At 44.1% G+C, this 20,926-nt stretch overlaps 1 protein-coding gene across 1 annotated transcript in view; it reads left to right on the top strand.

The window, feature by feature from the left end:
* NT5DC2 (5'-nucleotidase domain containing 2) overlaps positions 1-20,926 on the top strand; it is a 52,229-nt gene that overhangs the window by 18,924 nt on the left and 12,379 nt on the right. Inside the window, exons 5-10 of the mRNA XM_077276158.1 lie at positions 6,950-7,043; positions 7,657-7,785; positions 13,398-13,458; positions 15,145-15,247; positions 17,711-17,812; positions 19,377-19,458. Of these exons, the coding sequence (XP_077132273.1) occupies positions 6,950-7,043; positions 7,657-7,785; positions 13,398-13,458; positions 15,145-15,247; positions 17,711-17,812; positions 19,377-19,458 (571 nt within the window). The remainder of the gene's footprint in view (positions 1-6,949; positions 7,044-7,656; positions 7,786-13,397; positions 13,459-15,144; positions 15,248-17,710; positions 17,813-19,376; positions 19,459-20,926) is intronic.

Here is a 20,926-nt window from a genome sequence, read left to right as displayed (position 1 = left end):
GGTCTGATTAGTTCGCTCCGTCTGGCCATTAGTCTGAGGATGGAATGCAGACGAAAAAGACAAATCAATGCCCATCCTGGCACAGAACGCTCGCCAGAACCTAGACACAAATTGAGACCCCCTGTCAGAAACGATGTTTTCCGGGATACCATGTAAACGAACCACATTCTGAAAAAATAAAGGAACCAACTCAGATGAAGAAGGCAATTTGGGCAAGGGTACCAAATGAACCATCTTAGAAAAACGGTCACACACCACCCAAATGACGGACATTTTCTGAGAAACCGGGAGGTCCGAGATAAAGTCCATAGAGATGTGCGTCCACGGCCTCTTCGGAATAGGCAAGGACAACAACAATCCACTAGCCCGAGAACAGCAAGGCTTGGCCCGAGCACAAACATCACAAGACTGTACAAAGGCACGCACATCCCGAGACAGGGAAGGCCACCAGAAGGACCTGGCCACCAAATCTCTGGTACCAAAAATTCCAGGGTGACCTGCCAACACAGAAGAATGAACCTCCGAGATGACTCTACTGGTCCATTCATCTGGAACAAACAGTCTCCCAGGCGGACAACGATCAGGCCTATCAGTCTGAAACTCTTGCAAAGCACGTCACAAGTCTGGGGAGACAGCAGACAAAATCACCCCATCCTTAAGGAGACCCGTAGGCTCAGAATCACCAGAGGAGTCAGGCTCAAAACTCCTAGAAAGGGCATCTGCCTTCACATTTTTTGAACCCGGCAAGTATGAAACCACAAAATTAAACCGGGAGAAAAACAACGACCAGCGCGCCTGTCTAGGATTCAGACGCCTGGCAGACTCAAGGTAAATCAGATTCTTGTGATCAGTCAAGACCACCACCTGATGTCTAGCACCCTCAAGCCAATGACGCCACTCCTCAAATGCCCACTTCATAGCCAAGAGCTCCCGATTACCGACATGATAATTTCGCTCGGCGGGCGAAAACTTTCGAGAGAAGAATGCACATGGTCTCATCACTGAGCAATCGGGACTTCTCTGCGACAAAACCGCCCCCGCTCCAATCTCGGAAGCATCAACCTCGACCTGAAAAGGGAGCGAAACATCAGGCTGGCGCAACACAGGGGCGGAAGAAAAGCGGCGCTTAAGCTCCCGAAAGGCCTCCACAGCCGCAGAGGACCAATTGGCAACATCAGCACCCTTCTTAGTCAAATCAGTCAGAGGTTTAGCAACACTTGAAAACCCAGTTATAAATCGACGATAGAAATTAGCAAAGCCCAAGAACTTCTGAAGACTCTTCAGGGAAGTAGGCTGCGTCCAATCACAAATAGCCCGAACCTTGACAGGATCCATCTCAACAGAAGAAGGGGAAAAAATATACCCCAAAAAGGAGATCTTCTGAACCCCAAAAATACACTTTGAACCCTTTACAAACAAAGAATTGGCCCGCAAAACCTGAAAAACCTTCCTAACCTGTTGAACATGCGACTCCCAGTCATCCGAAAAAATCAAAATATCATCCAAATACACAATCATAAATTTATCCAGGTATTTACGGAAAATATCGTGCATAAAGGACTGAAAGACTGAAGGAGCATTAGAAAGACCAAAAGGCATTACCAAATACTCAAAATGGCCCTCGGGCGTATTAAATGCAGTTTTCCACTCATCTCCCTGCTTAATCCGCACCAAATTATACGCACCCCGAAGATCAATCTTAGAGAACCACTTTGCCCCTTTAATACGAGCAAATAAATCAGTCAATAGTGGCAAAGGATACTGGTATTTGACTGTAATCTTATTCAACAGGCGATAATCAATACAGGGCCTCAGGGAGCCATCTTTTTTACCCACGAAAAAAAAACCTGCTCCTAAAGGGGATGAGGATGGACGGATATGTCCCTTTTCCAAGGACTCCTTAATATACTCCCGCATAGCAGCATGCTCAGGCACAGATAGATTGAACAAACGACCCTTGGGAAACTTGCTGCCCGGAATCAAGTCTATAGCACAATCACAATCCCTGTGAGGGGGGAGAGAACTAAGTTTGGGCTCCTCAAAAACATCACAATAGTCAGACAAAAATGCCGGAATTTCAGAGGGAGTAGATGAAGCAATGGAAACCAAAGGTACTTCCCCATGAGCCCCCTGACATCCCCAGCTTAACACAGACATTGTTTTCCAGTCAAGGACTGGATTATGAGTTTGCAACCATGGCAATCCAAGCACTAAGACATCATGCAAGTTATGCAACACAAGGAAGCGAATCACCTCCCGATGGTCAGGAGTCATACACATAGTCACTTGTGTCCAGTATTGTGGTTTATTCCTAGCCAATGGTGTGGAGTCGATACCCTTCAGAGGGATAGGAACTTCCAAAGGCTCTAGGCTAAACCCACAGCGTCTGGCAAAGGACCAATCCATAAGACTCAAGGAAGCGCCAGAATCCACATAGGCATCCACAGTAATAGATGATAATGAACAGATCAAAGTTACAGACAAAATAAACTTAGACTGTAAAGTGCCAATTGCAAAAGACTTATCAACCTTTTTTGTGCGTTTAGAGCATGCTGATATAACATGAGCAGAATCACCACAGTAGAAGCACAACCCATTTTTACGCCTATAATTCTGCCGTTCACTTCTGGACAGAATTCTATCACATTGCATAATCTCCAGTGTCTGCTCAGAAGACACCGCCAAATGGTGCACAGGTTTGCGCTCCCGTAAACGCCGATCAATCTGAATAGCCATAGTCATGGATTCATTCAGACCTGTGGGCGTAGGAAACCCCACCATGACATCTTTAACGGCGTCAGAGAGACCTTCTCTGAAATTCGCCGCCAGGGCGCACTCATTCCACTGAGTAAGCACAGACCATTTTCGAAATTTTTGACAATATATTTCAGCTTCATCAGAGAGAGAGGGCTATCAAGGCCTTTTCAGCCTGAATCTCCAAATTAGGTTCCTCATAGAGCAACCCCAGTGCCAGAAAAAACGCATCCACATTGAGCAGCGCAGGATCCCCTGGTGCCAATGCAAATGCCCAATTCTGGGGGTCACCCCGCAACAAGGAAATCACAATTTTAACCTGCTGAGCGGAGTCTCCAGCGGAGCGAGATCTCAGAGAAAGATACAATTTACAATTGTGCTTAAAATTCAAAAAACGAGATCTATCTCCAGAAAAGAACTCAGGTATAGGAATCTTGGGTTCTGACATAGGAGCATGTATAACATAGTCTTGGATATTTTGAACCTTAGAAGCAAGAGCACTCAGGCCTGTAGCTAAACTCTGGATATCCATTTCTCAACAGCTGAGATCTGAGCCATTCAGGGGTTAAGAGGAGAGAAAAAAGCAGCAGATTGCAATTATGGCTAGACAGAACTTCTGAGTAAAAAAAAAAAAAAGTGTCAGAAACTTCTTCTTTTCTCTCTTTCTTCAGCCAATACCTTTAATACATTTGCGACCGGCAATACTGTCATGGTTCCCAATGGCAGGGACTCAGGCAAAAACGGACTAGCTCTAGGAATGATGGAATCTCAGATGACCGCGACGCTGAACCTAACACGCAACTAATAGTAGCCAGGGGGTGTGCCTACGTTGTATCCCTAGACACCTCGCACCAGCCGGAGATCTAGTTACCCCCTAGTAGAGGAATACACAGACCTGGCTTGCCTCCAGGGAAACCCCAAAAGTGATAGTAGCCCCCCACATATAATAACGGTTAGGTAAGAGGAAAACACGTACGCAGTATGAATATAGATTCAGCAAAGAGAGGCCCTCTGACTAGATAGCAGAAAATACAAAAGAGGACTTCGCGGTCACCTCAAAACCCTAAACAGCCATCCTGAAATTACTTTAACTCCGTTATCAACTCATGACACCGGAGTAGTAATTTCAGATCACTAGAGCTTCCAGCAGCAAGATAAATATAAATGCATGCTGGACAAACAAACACAAAAAATGCCAAAGATCCAACTTAGCTGAATTGCAGACTTGGAGCAGGTAGCAAGCAACAGAGGTGCTCTGGTAACATTGATTGCCGGCACTAGAATGACTGAGAAGCTAGACTAAATAGGAAACTCCCAGTTTCCTGATGGGAACAGGTGCAAGACAAAAGTCAGCCAGTACCACCAGTAACCACCAGAGGGAGCCCAAAAACAGAATTCACAACACAGCAGCTCCTGTTCCATCCCGGCACCCTGCGATCACATGATTGGCGAGGACAGAAGCAGGAACGCTGTTTCCACTTCCAGTACTGTGTAGTCCTGTTCATCACTGTGTATACAGCGGGAGTCTTGTCATCTATGACAGCCGATTCTCCGCTCCTGCAGCTGCACGATCTCCGTGCAACTGCTGACCTTGTATTGGCGCTCGAAAACGTCATTGTGGACTCAGTTGTCTCAGTGGAAAATACTCCCTTTAAAGGGAATCATGACAGACTTTGCATTTCTTGATTATCTAGTAAAGGGAATCTATCACCTGGTATTTGCTATGTAATTGGAGGGCAGCATGAGGTAGGGTTAAAATGCTGAGCTCAATGACGTGTCACTTATGCCAGGGGCACTGCCAGCAGGGGGCAGCTTGAAGCTGTCTGTGGTCCAAGATGTCTCCCTGGCGGTTGCATTTTGCCGATCCCCTGACTCTCTTTCGCGAGTACATTTAAAATCCTGACCGCCGGGTCAGGGGGATGTCTGCAGCATGATCAGGTCATGTAATTAGGCTGCTGACGTCACTCGCCAGCCCGCAAACAACATTGGTGGTAAGTGCTCCAGTGAAGCTGAAGACACCGAAGATTAGTGTAACTGGGAGGAAGGAAGATTTGAGGACACAGTTTGGCGAGCAAGGAAGGGATGGGTGTGTACACAATATGGGGAGCAGGATAAATTTGTGGACACAACATTAGGAGCAAGGGTGGATATCAGGGGCATGTATGAGGAAACAGTATGAGGGTGGATGGGTACAGACACAGTATGGCGAGTGGCGTATAGGGGCAGACAGTATGGTGAGTGGAGGGATGGGTGCGGACTCTATATAAGGGGTATAGGTGCAGACACTGTATGGTGAGTGAGGTGGATTGGTGCAGACACACAGTGAGTGGGGTGGATTAGTGCAGACACAGTATGAGGAGCGAGTGGGGAGTGTATGAGAAAACAGTATATGGGGGTTAGGTGCAGACACAGTATGGTGAGTGTGAAGATGTGTACAGACACAGTATGGTGAGTGTGGGATTGGTACGGACACAGATTAGGGAGATGGGTGCAGACACAGTATGGGGAGTGAAGGGGGGAATGTATGCTGACACAGTATGGGGAGCAAGGGAGGTCATGGGTGCAGACACAGTATGGTGAGTGGGGAGATGGGTGCAGACACCTTATGGTGAATGGGGGGATGGTGCAGACACAGTATGGTGAGTGGCAGGATGGATTCAGACACAGTATGAGGAGCGAGGGGGGAATGTATGCAGACACACTATGGAGAGCAAGGATAATGGGATGGGTGCCGACACAGTATGGGAAGTCGTTACTGGTTACTATGGTTTTATTTATGTTAGGAGCATTAAAGGGGTTTTCCAAGTTTGTGATGAGTGTGCAGTTATTTTATGTGACTGGAGTCTTCTCTCACAGCGCGCACTGCACGCTGTCAGGAGTGTCTGATTCCCGCAGTGAGAGTGGGATGTCACGAAACTGCAAGTATGTGATTTGCATACATGTGGTCACTTTCCAACTAGACATGCGTAGCCTCACTCAATGAAAATGAACGAAGCGTAGTTGGACACGTCTAGTCAGAATAATGTATACTTGTGGTCACATGACCATCCACTCTAGCCACCGGCAAGGGAGAGTCCTAAAAGTGTACAGTGCATGTGCTGTGAGAATTCAGAAGCTTCAGTCACCTAGAGTGACTGTAGACGTTCATTTGAATCCTGTACAAGCCCTTTAGTTATAAAATGAAGCACTGTAGCCAATCCTAAGAGCGTGTAAAATACTCACTGTCAGGATTCAACAGTCATCACATGGCCATTTTACACATATGCGATTTTCATGCTTACGGTCACGTGACAGCTAGCTTTTCTTCCTCCTTCTTTTAGTTTTTCACTGAACATTGAGCAAATTAGCAAGAGCAGGTCGTCCGCACATGACTAAATGGGCAAAGTGCATATTTGCTGGGGGGAGGGGGGGTTTGGGTGGTGCGAAACTGAATTCTTGCCCCAGGTGGCAGAAAATCTAGCTACACCTCTGATCAAGTGGTGTGCTCTTGTTTACTTATAATGAAGAGTATCACCAGGAGATTATCGTTGTAGATGTGTGTCCGACTCCGCCCCCTCCTGTGATAATCCGCTCCTTGTCTGCAGACAGTGTACATATAGAGCCTGGTGGGGGCGGGGCTAGATTTCTCAGCTCTGCTGCATTTCCAAATCTAAAAATTCTGATTCTATCAGAACTGCGACACTCAGTAAATTAAGTGATACATCATTGGATTCAGGGTCTCTGTCTCTACATCATGATGCTCATAGATAAGGTATCAAAAGCCTGGTGACAGATTCCCTTTAAATGGCTTTGTCTGGTTTAGGCCTGGACTGTGAGATTGCCCTCTATGGTATCTGGAGTGAAAGTGTAATCTAATCCTTGTAGTTACTGCAGAACGTTCGTTGTGAAAACCATTGTTCCTATTAATTATATCTGGGATTCTGCGATCATCTGCAGCGTTTTTATTGTGTGAGAAGACTTGCTTTATTTTCAGGCACTGAGCAGATACATGGATTTCTTACTTTTTACAAAGCTGCTCAGTCTCCTAGAAATCAAAGTCTGCTTCTTGTTTATTTTCTGTCCAGGGACAGAACCGCAGCCTGTGCTCCAATTCCCGCAGTCCTCCTCCAATTACCTGGTTATTAGTGGATTATTTCACCCTTCATTTCCTCTGTGAAGAATGACCTAATTTTATTCTTTATTTTTTCCCTCTTAGAGGACTGAAGCCTGTCCCAGATAATGAAGTGATTGATTTATATGGTGGCACCCCGCATATTCCACTTATTGAGATGAGTGACTTCTATGGGAAGGTAACCATTCTTTTCTCCAGAACTCTGCATTGATTGGTTCCATGTAATGTTACCCCCATAACTAATCCAGAAATCCTTCTTTTCCTGTTAGTCCAAAAATAAAAGCTCTGCTCTATCATTATAAGAAAGCCGTTTCGTCATTCTAACCTATTCACACCCATTCTGTTATTTATTCCACCTACTTATAGATATCATTAACTCTTCTGTAATTGTGTTAAAGAGATCCTATCACTGGACCTACCACTGGACTAACGCTGCCAAAACCACAGGCCGGCATGATAGCCACTAAGTATATTTTTCTCTGAAATGCTGGAACAATTCAGAGAAAACCATAGTTGGAAGAGCTGACGGGGCCATAGACTAGAATGGTGCCGATACAGCAAACGTGTGCTCTGTTGGCACCGTTCTAGTCTATTGCTCCGTCGGCCCATAATCCTAATCCCATTTTGCAGGGGGTTTGGATGTAAGCCCTGACGGGGCCGATGAACAAGTGCCTCTGTACACAATGTGAAAGCCTCCTTACAATGTTACGTCCTGTTTGATTAAGTAGCTAAAATCTATTAACTAGTTTGAGCATTTGCCGCCATGATACAATGGTGTTCATCTATTATAGGGTCCAACAATGAAGCAGTTCATGGATATTTTCTCTCTACCGGAGATGACTCTCATTTCTTGCGTCACTGATTTCTTCATCAGCAATGGGATCGACTTTGACCCAGTTCATCTTTATAAAGATACAACCGTAAGTGTCAAAAACCAGAGTTAGGAACACTCCTAAATTCATGAGGATGGCAATATTGGAGATTAGACAAATATGGATATACGATGGAAGCTATAATCGCTGGTATGTAATTGTGCTTTCTGGTTAGTTTTCAGAATAAGTCTTGTGAACATGAGGAATAATATGATTTCTGGTGTTATACCACTTGTATCCTGCATTTTGTAGCTTTCCCTCTGCACTAGAAGCCTCAGCAGTCTCTCTCTGTCTCTCTTTGCTCCTGTCTCCATTAAGCTTTTATTCCTACTGCTCTCCATAGAATTTTTAGGCAGCAGGCGCAATTGGATCCCTCTCTGAGGACAAATTTGAGCAGTTTTTTAGAATGATCAATGCAAGATACAAAAAATGGGGGAGAAAAATGACATTCTCTCTAATAAAATGGTCTTCACCCGTCTCTGCTCTCTATCTAACTTCACCACCTCCTCTCCCTCTATCTGACCACCATCTTCTCACTTTCTCATCCCCGTCCTCCTCACCGGTCACCCATGTCCAGCATCATGCGCACCCTCGCAGAAACCTCACGCATCTAGAAGCCCACACGCTCTCTGACTTTATCCTACCACTGGCATCCATATCCTCACTCCAAGACAGACAGTGCCACTGCTTTCTACAGTGCCACTCTTGCATCAGCTATTGACACGTTTTCCTCTCTTGTTCATGGCAGAGTGCGACGTATCAATAGACAACCCTGGCACAATAACACCACTAAAAAGCTGCGGCAAGTGTCCAGGGTTGCAGAGCGGCGTTGGAAGAAAACACACTCGCAAGATGATTTCACTTCATTCAAACAAGCAACACTCGCTTTCAAATCGGCCCTCACCTCTTCTAAACAGGCCTACTTCACAACCCTCATATCTTCCCTATCCTACAACCCCAAACAGTTATTCAAAACTTTTAACTCCCTCCCCCGCCCCCCACAGCCCCCCTCCAACCTCCCTCATCTCTGCTGAGGACTTTGCCACACACTTCAAAAATAAGATCGACCAAACAAGGCAAGTCTTTATTGTTCAACCACCACAACCCCTTTGTATACCAGACCAATGCCCAAACCCCATAACCTCCCTGTCCAACATCATTAAAGGGGAGTTTAATTGTCTCCTCTCCAAATTACACCTCACTACTTGTGCACTAGACCCCATCCCATCCCACTTCCTCCAGAACCTCACCGCCACACTTATCCCATTGCTAACCCTTCTCTTCAACCTATCACTAACTTCTGGTACCTTCCCTTCTGCTTTCAAACTTGCCACAATCACACCTATCCTTAAAAAGCCAACCCTCGATCCAACTGTTATGTCCAGCTATCGCCCAATATCGCTGTTCCCTCTCGCTTCCAAACTCCTGGAGCAGCACGTCCTCGCTGAACTTTCCTCCCGCCTCTCCTCTAGCTTGCTCTTTGACAATCTACAATCTGGTTTCCGTCCCCATCATTCCACTGAAACTGCCCTGACCAAAATTACCAACGACCTACTTACAGCTAAGTCTATCGGACAATACTCTATACTCCTCCTTCTAGACCTGTCCTCTGCTTTCGACACAGTTGACCACTGCCTCCTACTACAGATCCTCTCCTCCTTTGGCATCAAAGACCTCGCCCTATCCTGGATCTCCTCGTACCTTTCCAACCGCACATTCAGCGTCTCCCACTCCCACACTACCTCCTCATCCCACCCTATCTCTGTTGTAGTCCCCCAAGGCTCTGTTATAGGACCCTTACTTTTCTCAATCTTTACACTTGACCTGGGACAACTCATAAAGTCCCGTGGATTCCAGTACCATCTTTATGCTGATGACACTCAGATCTACAGATCTACCTCTCTGGCCCAGACGTCACTGCTCTGCTGTCCAGAATCCCAGAGTGTTTATCAGCCATATCCTCCTTCTTCTCCTCTCGCTTCCTCAATCTCAATGTGGACAAATCTGAACTCATCATCTTTCCTCCATCTCATAGATCTTCCTTACTTGACCTATCTATCGCAATTAACAACATCATGCTTTCCCCCGTACCAGAAGTCCGCTGCCTTAGAGTAATCCTTGACTCTGCCCTGTCCATCAAACTGCACATCCTAACTCTTTCCACCTCCTGTCGCCTTCAGCTCAAAAATATCTCCAGAATCCGTCCTTTCCTCAACCGTCAATCTACTAAAATGCTTGTGCATGCCCTCATCATCTCCCGCCTCGACTACTGCAGCATCTTTTTCTGTGGCCTTCCTGCTAACATTCTCGCACCTTTCCAGTCCATCCTTAACTCTGCTGCCCGACTAATTAATCTCCTCGCTACTCCTCACGTAATCTCCTGTCCTCCCAAGACCTCCTTCTCTCCTCCACACTTATTCGCTCCTCACCCAATCGCCTCCAAGACTTCTCCCGAATATCCCTCATCCTCTGGAATTCTGTGCCCCAACACATCCGACTATCAACCACATTCAGATCCCACATTCAGATCCTTCAGACGAAACCTGAAAACCCAACTCTTCAAGAAAGCCTACAGCCTGCAATGACTCAGCTGTCTCCCCACCACTACCGGAGCTACTGCCTCACCAACACCGGAGCTGCTGCAACCCTCAACCTACTGTCTCCTTCCCCACCATCCTGTAGAATGTAAGCCTTCAAGGGCAGGGTCCTCGCCCCTCTGTATCAGTCTGTAATTGTTAGTTTGCTTGCTGTAAGTGATATTTGTAATTTGTATGTAACCCCTCCTCATGTACAGCACCATGGAATCAATGGTGCTATATAAATAAATAATAAAATATATTAAAAGTTTGTTTTTATGTTTAATAAGTAAGAAAACAGGAAAACATTCTGGTTGATTTTTCATACTTGGCACAGACTTGATTTGTATGCAAATGCATGGGAGTCTGTTTCCTTAGACCCTCGCCTGTTGTTTGGTAGATCCCCAAGAAGTGTTCAGCTCAGCAGACAGGAGCGTATAGCTTTTGTCTGAGCGGGCATACCCCGTGAATTATGGATTCAAAACAATGCAGAAGCTACCAATCTGTGTGCTGCTGTCTGCTGAGCAGCACACGTCTTGGTGGTCTATTGCACGATCTGTGGGCATCTCAGGGCTCGGAAACCAACTAACCTACATGCCTCCTAAATATGATAAACCTGCCAAAAAGTTAATTTATTTATTTTTTTTAATCCACAGTTCAAGTGAAGGACAGTTACTATTTAAGCATAGATATTATATATTTTGGATGTTTTATTCCTAATACAATTTAAAATTTACCCTGCGCAGTTTGATGGTCTGAACCTTGACTCAATTGAAATTGTTTTGGATGACTCTTCGTTTGCAAACTGCTCCAGATCTCTCACGTGAAGGCGCCTTCTCTCAACAGCAATTTTAATCTCTCCTCAAGTGTTCAATCGGATTTAGATCGGACTCATTGTTTCAACTTCTTTAAACTTTTCTTCAAATCCATTTCTGGGTGCTCCTTGAAGTATGGTTGGGTCATTGTCCTGCTGGAAGACCCATGACCTAGGACACAAACCCAGCTTTCTCACACTGGGCACTACATTGCAACCCAAAATCCTTTTGTAATGTTCCGATTTCATGATGCCTTGCACACAGTCAAGGCATCCAATGCCATAGGCAGCAAAACAACCCCAAAACATCTTTGAACCTCCACCATATTTGACTGTAGGTACTGTGTTCCTTTCTTTGTAGACTAGATTCCATTTTCAGTAAACCATAGAATGATGTGCTTTACCAAAAATCACTGACTACCTTAGTGTCATATGTCCACAAGACTCTTTCCCAGAAGGATTCTGGCTTATGTACATTTTGGCAAACTGCAGTATAGCTTTTTTTATGTCTCTGTGTCATCAGTGGGGTCATCCTGGGTCTCCTGTCACAGCTTTTCAGTTCATTCAAATGTTGACAGTTTGCACTGACACTGATGCACTTTGAGCTTACTGGACAGCTTGAATTTCTTTGGAACTTGATTGGGGCTGCTCTCCACCATCCAGACTATCCTGCATTGCAACCTTTCATCAATTTTTCTCGGCCGTCCATGTCCAGGGAGATTAGTTACAGTGCCGTGGGTTGTAAACTTCTTGATCTTGATTATGTTGCTCAACGTTGACAAAGGAACATCAAGATTTCTGGAGATGGAATTATAACCTTGAAATTGTTGATATTTTACTTTCATTTTGGTTCTAAAGTCCTCAGACAGTTCTCTTCGCCTCCTTCTGTTCTCCATGTTTAGTGTGACACACAGACACACAATGCAAAGATTGAGTCAACTTCTCCCCATTTTATCTGGTTTCAGGTGTGATTTTCATATTGCCCACACCTGTTACTTCCTATGGATGAGTTTGAACGAGCATCACATACTTAAAACAAAGTTGTCTATCCACAATTTTGAAAGTGTAACAACAATTTTGTGCTGCCCATTTTTGGGGTTTTGTGTGAAATTATGTCCAAGTTGCCTTTTTTCTGTTTTTTTTTTTTTTTTTTGCTTTGTTCCAATATACACAAAGGAAATAAACATGTGTATAACAAAGCATGAAATTGCAATTTTCTGGGAGAAATACTTCATGCTGCGGAAAAATCAGTGCGGAATTGCTGAAGATTTCAAAGAAGTGCATGTCCCTTCTTTTGTGCGGATCTGCAGCGTTTCTGCACCCCTCCATGATAAAAATCCGCAGTGGCAAAAACCGCACAAAATCCGCATAAAAACCGCAGCAAATCTGCGGCTGTGGATTCTGCCAGGAGATGCGGATTTTGTGCAGAAAATTCTGCACCTCTTTTCCTACGTGAGCACATAGCCTTAGTGTCCCGAGCAAGTGGTGTGTTCCAGCAGTCGGCCCAGCTTTAGAGCAGGACTAATGAGGTTGGCGCACCTGTAAGCACTTCATACCGAGCCCTGTTGCTTTACGTCAGTGGTGGCCAGTATCCTAGGCAAAAGACTATAAACATTCAAATTAAAAATCACTTGGAACTTAAAAAAAGTAAATCCACTTTTACAAGCACTTGTACCAACTTAAGATGATGAGAATAATATTTTTAAATGCATGTATTTTGGGCAAAAAAAAAAATTTGCAGTTTAGTATAATCATTTTACATTTTTTACTGTCTATAACTTCAGTGTTACGTTCTCTATTGTTGGCTGTAAAATGAGTTAACTATTAATCTGTCAGTGAGCTCCTTTTGATACAGTTTGTCACTCTTTTTATCTATTTTTTATTGAGCTCCTCTCAGCTGATTTATGATTACATGAGTTTAACTTTCATTTAATGTGTTCTAAGGTCATAAATCAGCTCAGAGGAGCTCAATAATGAAACAAAACGGATAAAAGAGATATAAACTCTTAGAATGAGCTCACGGACAGGTTCTTAGTTAATCTTATTCTACAGCCAGTAAAGTTCAGGGGAAAAAAACCTTAAAAGCCAAACTGTGCAAAAATTATTTTTAGCCCCCAAAATTCAAGTCATGGCACATTGAATCCTCTTGTTCCCCATTGTCTAAATCATCATGAGGTTTCTTATCTTTTAATAGACAAAATTATTAAAATGGTGATAATGTGTACTCAGGGGAACTCAATTGTTTTTTTGTTTGTTTTTTTTTTGCATAGGATGCAATTCGTGATGTCCATGTTAAAGGAATGATGTATGAATGGATTGAAAAGGACATGGGTAAGTCTGATGGTAGCACTGATAGTGTCATTATGTTGCCATAATGTATCTTTCACGCAGATTGAAGCGATGTGCAACATGTGAAAGGATGTGACTAGGGATTAGCAGAACCATGGAAGTTCTGGTTTGTTGGTTTTGCCCAAACTTTAGTCCAAAGTTCGGTTCTGGTACCTAAACTTCATAGAAGTCAATGGGGACCCAAACGTTGTTGTCCTAAAATGGTGGGTAGTAAGGGCTAGGGGGCAGCCAAATTAGGCAGAGAACCCCCACTGAATTTCTATCTTGCTCTCGCCCTCCAGGCCTTTGCACTCCCTCTCGCACTCCGTCTTCCTTTCGCACTCCCTCTTCCTCTTGCGCTTCCCTCTTCCTCTTGCGCTTCCCTCTTCCTCTTGCGCTCCCCCTCTTCCTCTCGCGTTCCTCTAGCGGTCCCATCTTCCTCTCGCGGTCCCATCTTCCTCTCGCGGTCCCGTCTTCCTCTCGCGGTCCCGTCTTCCTCTCGCGGTCCCCTCTTCCTCTCGCGGTCCCGTCTTCCTCTCGCGGTCCCGTCTTCCTCTCGCGGTCCCGTCTTCCTCTCGCGGTCCCGTCTTCCTCTCGCGGTCCCGTCTTCCTCTCGCGGTCCCCTCTTCCTCTCGCGGTCCCCTCTTCCTCTCGCGGTCCCCTCTTCCTCTCGCGGTCCCCTCTTCCTCTCGCGGTCCCCTCTTCCTCTCGCGGTCCCCTCTTCCTCTCGCGGTCCCCTTTCCCTCTCGCCTTCTCCTCTTCCTCTCACGCTCCCCCTCTTCCTCTCGCGCTTCCTCTCACGCTCCCCCTCTTCCTCCCGCGCACCCCTCTACCTCTCGCGCTCCCCTCTTCCTCTCGCGCTCCCCCCTTCCTCTCGCGCTCCCCTCTTCAGGATCAGACTACGCACACGGTTTATGTCAAGTGCATAACATTTAAGACCCATTATTCTTCATCCTACCTGTATACTCAAAACAGATATTTTTAATAATGACTTTGTGAAGTTACTTAATTGTATCTTATTTAAAGTGTTATTCCCATCTTCATAGATTAATATTTCTGTATACTTCTGCTATTTACTTCTTATTAAAATTTGCTGCCATTCTTGAGTTATAATCACTTTTTTTTCTTTTGTTTACAACTTGTTGCCCAGGAGACCGACCACCACTGCTGCCTAACTTGTAAGCACTGCGCTGAAGCTTGCTGGGATTAGCTGATAGCAGCTCACTCCGGCAATCTTTAGCCAGCTTCAAAACATTGCTTACAAGCTCAGTAACAAAGAGCCTGTAAGCGCTGTACTTTTTCAGCTGTCTACCAGTGGTGGCCGATCTCCAAGGGAATGAGCTGTAAACAAAAGAAAAATGTTTTAATATCTATAGAGCAGCTAAAAATTTTACTGAGCAGTATATTGTAAAATTGCTTGTGTTTACAAGTGCTGTCCAACTATACCCATTTATGAAGATGGAAATGGCCCTTTAAAGACAGATTAGTGTCTCTACTCCAATATCTGTCCCATAGGTTTTTAATGGAGTGTGCATGCTCAATTAAACCTCCTTTCCCCCATTACTGTGGATAGGTGAATATTTTCGATTTCTGGGAAAGTCCATTTAATTTTACTGTATTTTTTTTTTTTTTTACAAAATGTTTAATTTGTTTATTTCCCCAATTCTGCCCCTTTCCCTCTGCTTTCAGAGCACTACATCCTTCATGGGGAGGAAACCTTTGCTGTTCTGAATAGGCTTGTAAAGCACAATAAGAAACTGTTTCTCATCACCAACAGCCCCTTCAGTTTTGTGTAAGAATTTCTGCCTCATTTATTTGTGAAACTTGCTTTAAGGTGAACGCAAAGTAACATTAACTGTGAGACCCAAGCAAGTGAGGGGACATCACTAGCTACAGTGAGTTTCCAAAGTACTGATACTCATAGTGACGGCACTTTATTTTGTAATATTGGTCTTGTCATCAAGGACCTGTTCACACTGCGGCTTTATCCATTAGCAAAATTTCCTTTATGTATGTACAGCCTTCAGCATTATTACCATCTTCAACATATATAGTCATGGTCTAAAGTTGGCACCCTTGAACTTATTCCAGAAAATGAAGTATTTTTCCCTGAAAATTATTACAATTACACACATTTTGTTACTTCCTTTGTGTGTACTGGAACAACACCAAAAAACTGGAGGAAAAAAGGCAAATTAGACATAATTTCACACAAAACCCCAAAGTAGGCCGGACAAATTTGTTGGCACCCTCAACTTATTATTTGGTTGCCCACCCTTTGGAATAAATAACTGCAATCAGTCTCTTCTTGTAACCATCAACAAGCTTCTTACAGCTCCGAACTGGAATGTTGGACCACTCTTCTTCTGCAAACTGCTCCAGGTCTCTCATATGTGAAGGCGCCTTCTCCCAACAGTTAATTTTAAGTTCTCTCTACAGGTGTTCAATGGGATTTAGATACGGACTCATTGCTACCACTTCAGTACTCTCCAGCGCTTTGTTTCCATCCATTTCTGGTGGCTTATTGAAGTATGTTTGGGGTCATTGTCCTGCTGGAATACCCATGACCTAGGACGTAAACCAAGCTTTCTGACACTGGGTAGTACATTGCAATCCAAAACCCCTTTGGTAATCTTCAGATTTCATAATGCCTTGCACACAGTCAAGGCACCCAGTGCCAGAGGCAGCAAGACAACCCCAAAATAGCTTTCAACCACCACCATATTTAATTGTAGGTACTGTGTTCTTTTCTTTATAGGTCTCATTCTGTTTTCAGTAAACAGTAGAATGATGTGCTTTACCAAAAATCTCTATCTTAGTCTCACCTGTCCACAAGACGCTTTCCCAGAAGGATTTTGACTTACTTGCATACATTTTTTCAAACTGCAGTACAACTTTTTTTTTATATCTGTGTCAGCAGTGGGGTGCTCCAGAATCTCCTGCCATAGCATTTCATTCAAATTTTGACAGATAGTTTGCTCTCCCACTGATGCACCCTGAGCCTGCAGGACAGCTTAAATTTCTGTGGAACTTGATTGGGGTTGCTTAGCCATCATCATCTGGACTATCCTGCTTTGCAACCTTTCTTCAATTTCTCTCTGCTATCCACGTCCACGGAGATTAGCTACAGTGCCGTGGGTTGTAAACTTCTTGATTATGTTGCGCACTGTGGACAAAGGAACATCAAGATCTCTGGAGATGGACTTGTAACGAGATTCTTGATGTTTTTCAACAGTTTTTGTTCTCAAGCCCTACGACAGTTCTCTTCTTCTCGTTCTGTTCTCCATGCTCAGTGTTGCACATACTGACGCACAATGCAAAGATTTAGGCAACTTCTCCCCTTTTTGTCTGGTTTTTGGTGTGATTTTTATATTGCCCACACCTATTACTTGCCACAGGTGAGTTTGAGCGAGCATCGTATGTTTGAAATAAAGCTGTTTACCCACAACTTTGGAAAGGGGTCCAATTTTTTGGGACTTTATGTTGTTCCAATACACACAAACAAAATAAACATGTATAACAAAATATGTGTAATTGCAATAATTTCCTAGGGGAAATACTGTACTTCATTTTCTGGAACAGTTTCAAGGATGCCAACACTTTTGGTTATGACTGTATGTCATATCCACAGAATATCTCCTAAATGTGTGATAGGCGCAGGTCGCACTGGCCCATTTGGAGAACTGGCCCCTTTTTGGGCAGAATGACACTCTGTTGGCATCGCTTGGACCCGTAGGAACCAATAGACATGTTCAGTGCATACATCGTCTTTCCCAGCATATTTATTGCTAATACAGCCTGACGAGACCTTGAGCTGCAAAAATGTTTGCAGTAATGTAAACTTCACTTTATAGTGGCTGTCAAATCTGGCAGATAAATGGGGCTCCCACCTATAATGACCACATAAGGGGGAGGGCGTAGTCCTGAATAGACACGAGGCCCTAAAGCTTATATCTATCGTTTCTATGCAGTAGAAAAGCCTTTTAGGCTTGGAGTTACTGACTCCCTGCAGCTGTAGTTTGTGGGATGCTGCAAAATACTGTGGTTTTGAATACGGCCTTCTTCCAAAATGGAAAATAACTTTTGTTATGCTAGATTACTTAGTCTTAGGACTAAAACTTAGACTTGGTACTAAGTGATTACAACTAAGACCATTACTGTATGATCACTGATGATCTTGCACCCAGAAGTATCACTGCATGGTTAGATATGTCACAGAGTCCACTATGGTTTGCTTCCTCTTGTATTTTCTCAGAAATAAGGGAATGAAGCACATGGTGGGGAAGAACTGGAGAGATCTGTTTGACGTGATTATAGTTCGTGCTGATAAACCTGCTTTCTTCACTGACCGACGCAAGTATGTCTGCTCACCTCTCCTTACATAGAGATAAATGGCCACTAATTACACAGGATCTAGGGAGCAGGATGTGATATGCAGTGTTGTCATCTGTGAAAATATCACAGTTTTTTTTTAGAATTTATAAAATTAACAGCTTTAGGTCTAATTTATTATAGCATTTGCACCTTTTTTTATCTTTTCTTCCCTGTTTTTCATTTGCACCTTTTCCTTTTTTTAAATTTATTTGATATGTTCCCTTCTTTTATTGCGATTGTAGAAAGGATTTGGGGTTTCCAGTTGTTTTTCAGCTTATACAACAGTTTGGCGCAAATGAATGCCAGTCTCCCACTTGAGTGATTTTATGTATGCCTGTTATTTTGGCGTACTTTTTGCACCATTTTACAAAAATTTAAAGCAAGGACCCAGAATTGTCAGAATTGAGACATCTGAAGTGATTGTTCATCTCCATGTGACCTTGTATTTAGTCACACACTTACTTTTGATGTCTTCTATGCATATTCTGATAAACTTGGAATACGCTATGGTTTTTTTTTTTCTATTTCATTTTCTTTTTAGTCTTTGTCTTCTCTGCATTTTTTTTCAATATTTCATAATACCTTTTCTAAAATCCTGTATGTTGGAAGAGTTTTCCAGGATTTGTTTTGTTAGTCAGCAAGCCACAACTCCCTCAATGCCTCTCCGCTGTTAACCCCCTGCCTTTATTGATGGAGATTCATCCGTGACTTTGTGACCGCTGCAGTCAATCCGGAAAAATGTAAGACTCTGGTGATACTTAGTGATGAGCGAGTGTACTTGTTGCTTGGGTTTTCCCGAGCACGCTCGGGTGGTCTCCGGGTATTTGTTATTGCTAATTTATTTATTTATTTGCTTGTTATTTAGTTTTAGTCGCAGCAGCTGCATGATTTGCGACTGCTAGACAGCTTGATTACATGTGGGGATTCCCTAGCAACCAGACAACCCCACATGTACTCAGGCTGGCTAGTAGCCGTAAATCATGTTGCTGCTGCGACTAAAACTAAATCTCCGAGTAGTTACAAATACTCGGAGATCACCCGAGCGTGCTCTGGAAAACCGAGCAACGAGTATACTCTCTCATCACTAGTGATACTTAAACCAGACAACTACGACCCAGTTGACTTACGGTAATTTTTAATCGCAAATAATAGTAGTGCTGCATACTAAACTATTTTTGCATCAAGAATACCGGAAAGGCATATGCTGTGTGTGCACATGTTGGAAAAAAGCATTGTTCATCACCAAATTGCACATCTTAAATAATGAGATGTTGTGTCTCCTGTACTTATAGTGACTGTTCAAACCAAGCACAAGCACTTGACCTGGACGGACAGTTCTGTGCACCTTCTCACCTACTTGTTTTCCATCTATCTACTCGAACTCCTGAAAAGCCATTGTGTCAATCAAGGAGGGAGCTGAGACAGATGGAAAAACAAGTACGGTAGGTGGCGCACTGAACTGTGCTTGGTTTGGACAGCATAAGTCTCCCTGTAATATTTAGCATAGAAGCTAATGTTTATATTATTTTTCCTTTTGTTGTAATTAGACCATTTAGGAGACTAGACGAAAGTGGTTCACTGCAATGGGACAAGATCACTGGTCTAGAAAAAGGAAAAATATACAAGCAGGTAACAGAGAAATCCAATATAGCCAAGAACAATGTATAATCTATATGGAAACTTTATTCATCATATTTATTTGCACACATCCCTCTTTTTATCACTTTTTCATATCCTGTATGGATCACCACTGATCAAACATGGATCGTGCTTTTTGTTTTCAGATTAGTTCATGAATATGTCAAACTCTGAATTCCTGTGTTATGAAGGGTGTTTGATATTTCTGTGTTAATTCCTGGAGTCAACTTGGAGTGGAAACTAAATTGTGACCCAGACATTTTCCTCTTTTTGCCATTTGTGTGTATAGAGATTTTTTTTTCTTCACAATGAGATCCCTGCCCGAGGCCTTGCATCAAGAAAAAGCATATCTTTTGCTTTGCACTGATGAGAGGCAAACACTTTGAAACACGTGTCTGCAAATGGAGTGTTTGATTTGGCTTTTTGTCCTAAGGGTACTGTCACACAGTGGCACTTTGGTCGCTACGACGGTACGATCCGTGACGTTCCAGCGATATCCATACGATATCGCTGTGTCTGACACGCAGCAGCGATCAGGGACCCCGCTGAGAATCGTACGTTGTAGCAGATCGTTTGGAACTTTCTTTCGTCGCTGGATCTCCCGCTGTCATCGTTGGATCGGTGTGTGTGACACCGATCCAACGATGCGTTCGCTTGTAACCAGGGTAAACATCGGGTTACTAAGCGCAGGGCCGTGCTTAGTAACCCGATGTTTACCGTGGTTACCAGCGTAAAAGTAAAAAAATAACAAACAGTACATACTTACATTCCGGTGTCTGTCCCCCGGCGTTCTGCTTCTCCGCACTGTGAGCGCCGGCCAGCCGGAAAGCGAGCACAGCGGTGACATCACCGCTGTGCTTTCCGGCTGGCGCAGACACAGTGCAGAGAAGCAGAACGCTGGGGGACAGACACCGGAATGTGAGTATGTACTGTTTGTTATTTTTTACTTTTACGCTGGTAACCACGGTAAACATCGGGTTACTAAGCACGGCCCTGCGCTTAGTAACCCGATGTTTACCCTGGTTACCCGGGGACTTCGGCATCGTTGGTCGCTGGAGAGCTGACTGTGTGACAGCTCCCCAGCGACCACACAACCACTTACCAACGATCACGGCCAGGTCGTATCGCTGGTCGTGATCGTTGGTAAATCGTTTAGTGTGACAGTACCCTAAGTCAAGTGGCAACACTCATTAATGGGTCGATATTGACTCTTAGATTGCTACTTCTGATAGGATAGCCAAACTCGTACTCGAACAATCAACAGGCTGACCAGCCTGACCAAAGAACTGAGACGGGCTTCCAGGGTCGCTGAGCGGAGATGGAAGCGATCCCGCTCTGCTGACCACTTCATTACATACAAGCAGTCCCTCGCCAGCTTCAAGGCCTCACTCACTCAGGGTCCGCTCTCCCTCTGTACCTGTGTGTGCCTTGTTTTACCCATGTTTATTGTATTTGTCTA

Source organism: Ranitomeya variabilis, chromosome 8 (assembly GCF_051348905.1).
Source record: "Ranitomeya variabilis isolate aRanVar5 chromosome 8, aRanVar5.hap1, whole genome shotgun sequence".
Classification (NCBI taxonomy): Eukaryota; Metazoa; Chordata; class Amphibia; order Anura; family Dendrobatidae; genus Ranitomeya; species Ranitomeya variabilis.
The sequence above is the reverse complement of the archived record's forward strand: the minus strand, read 5'-3'. Positions and strand labels throughout refer to the sequence as shown.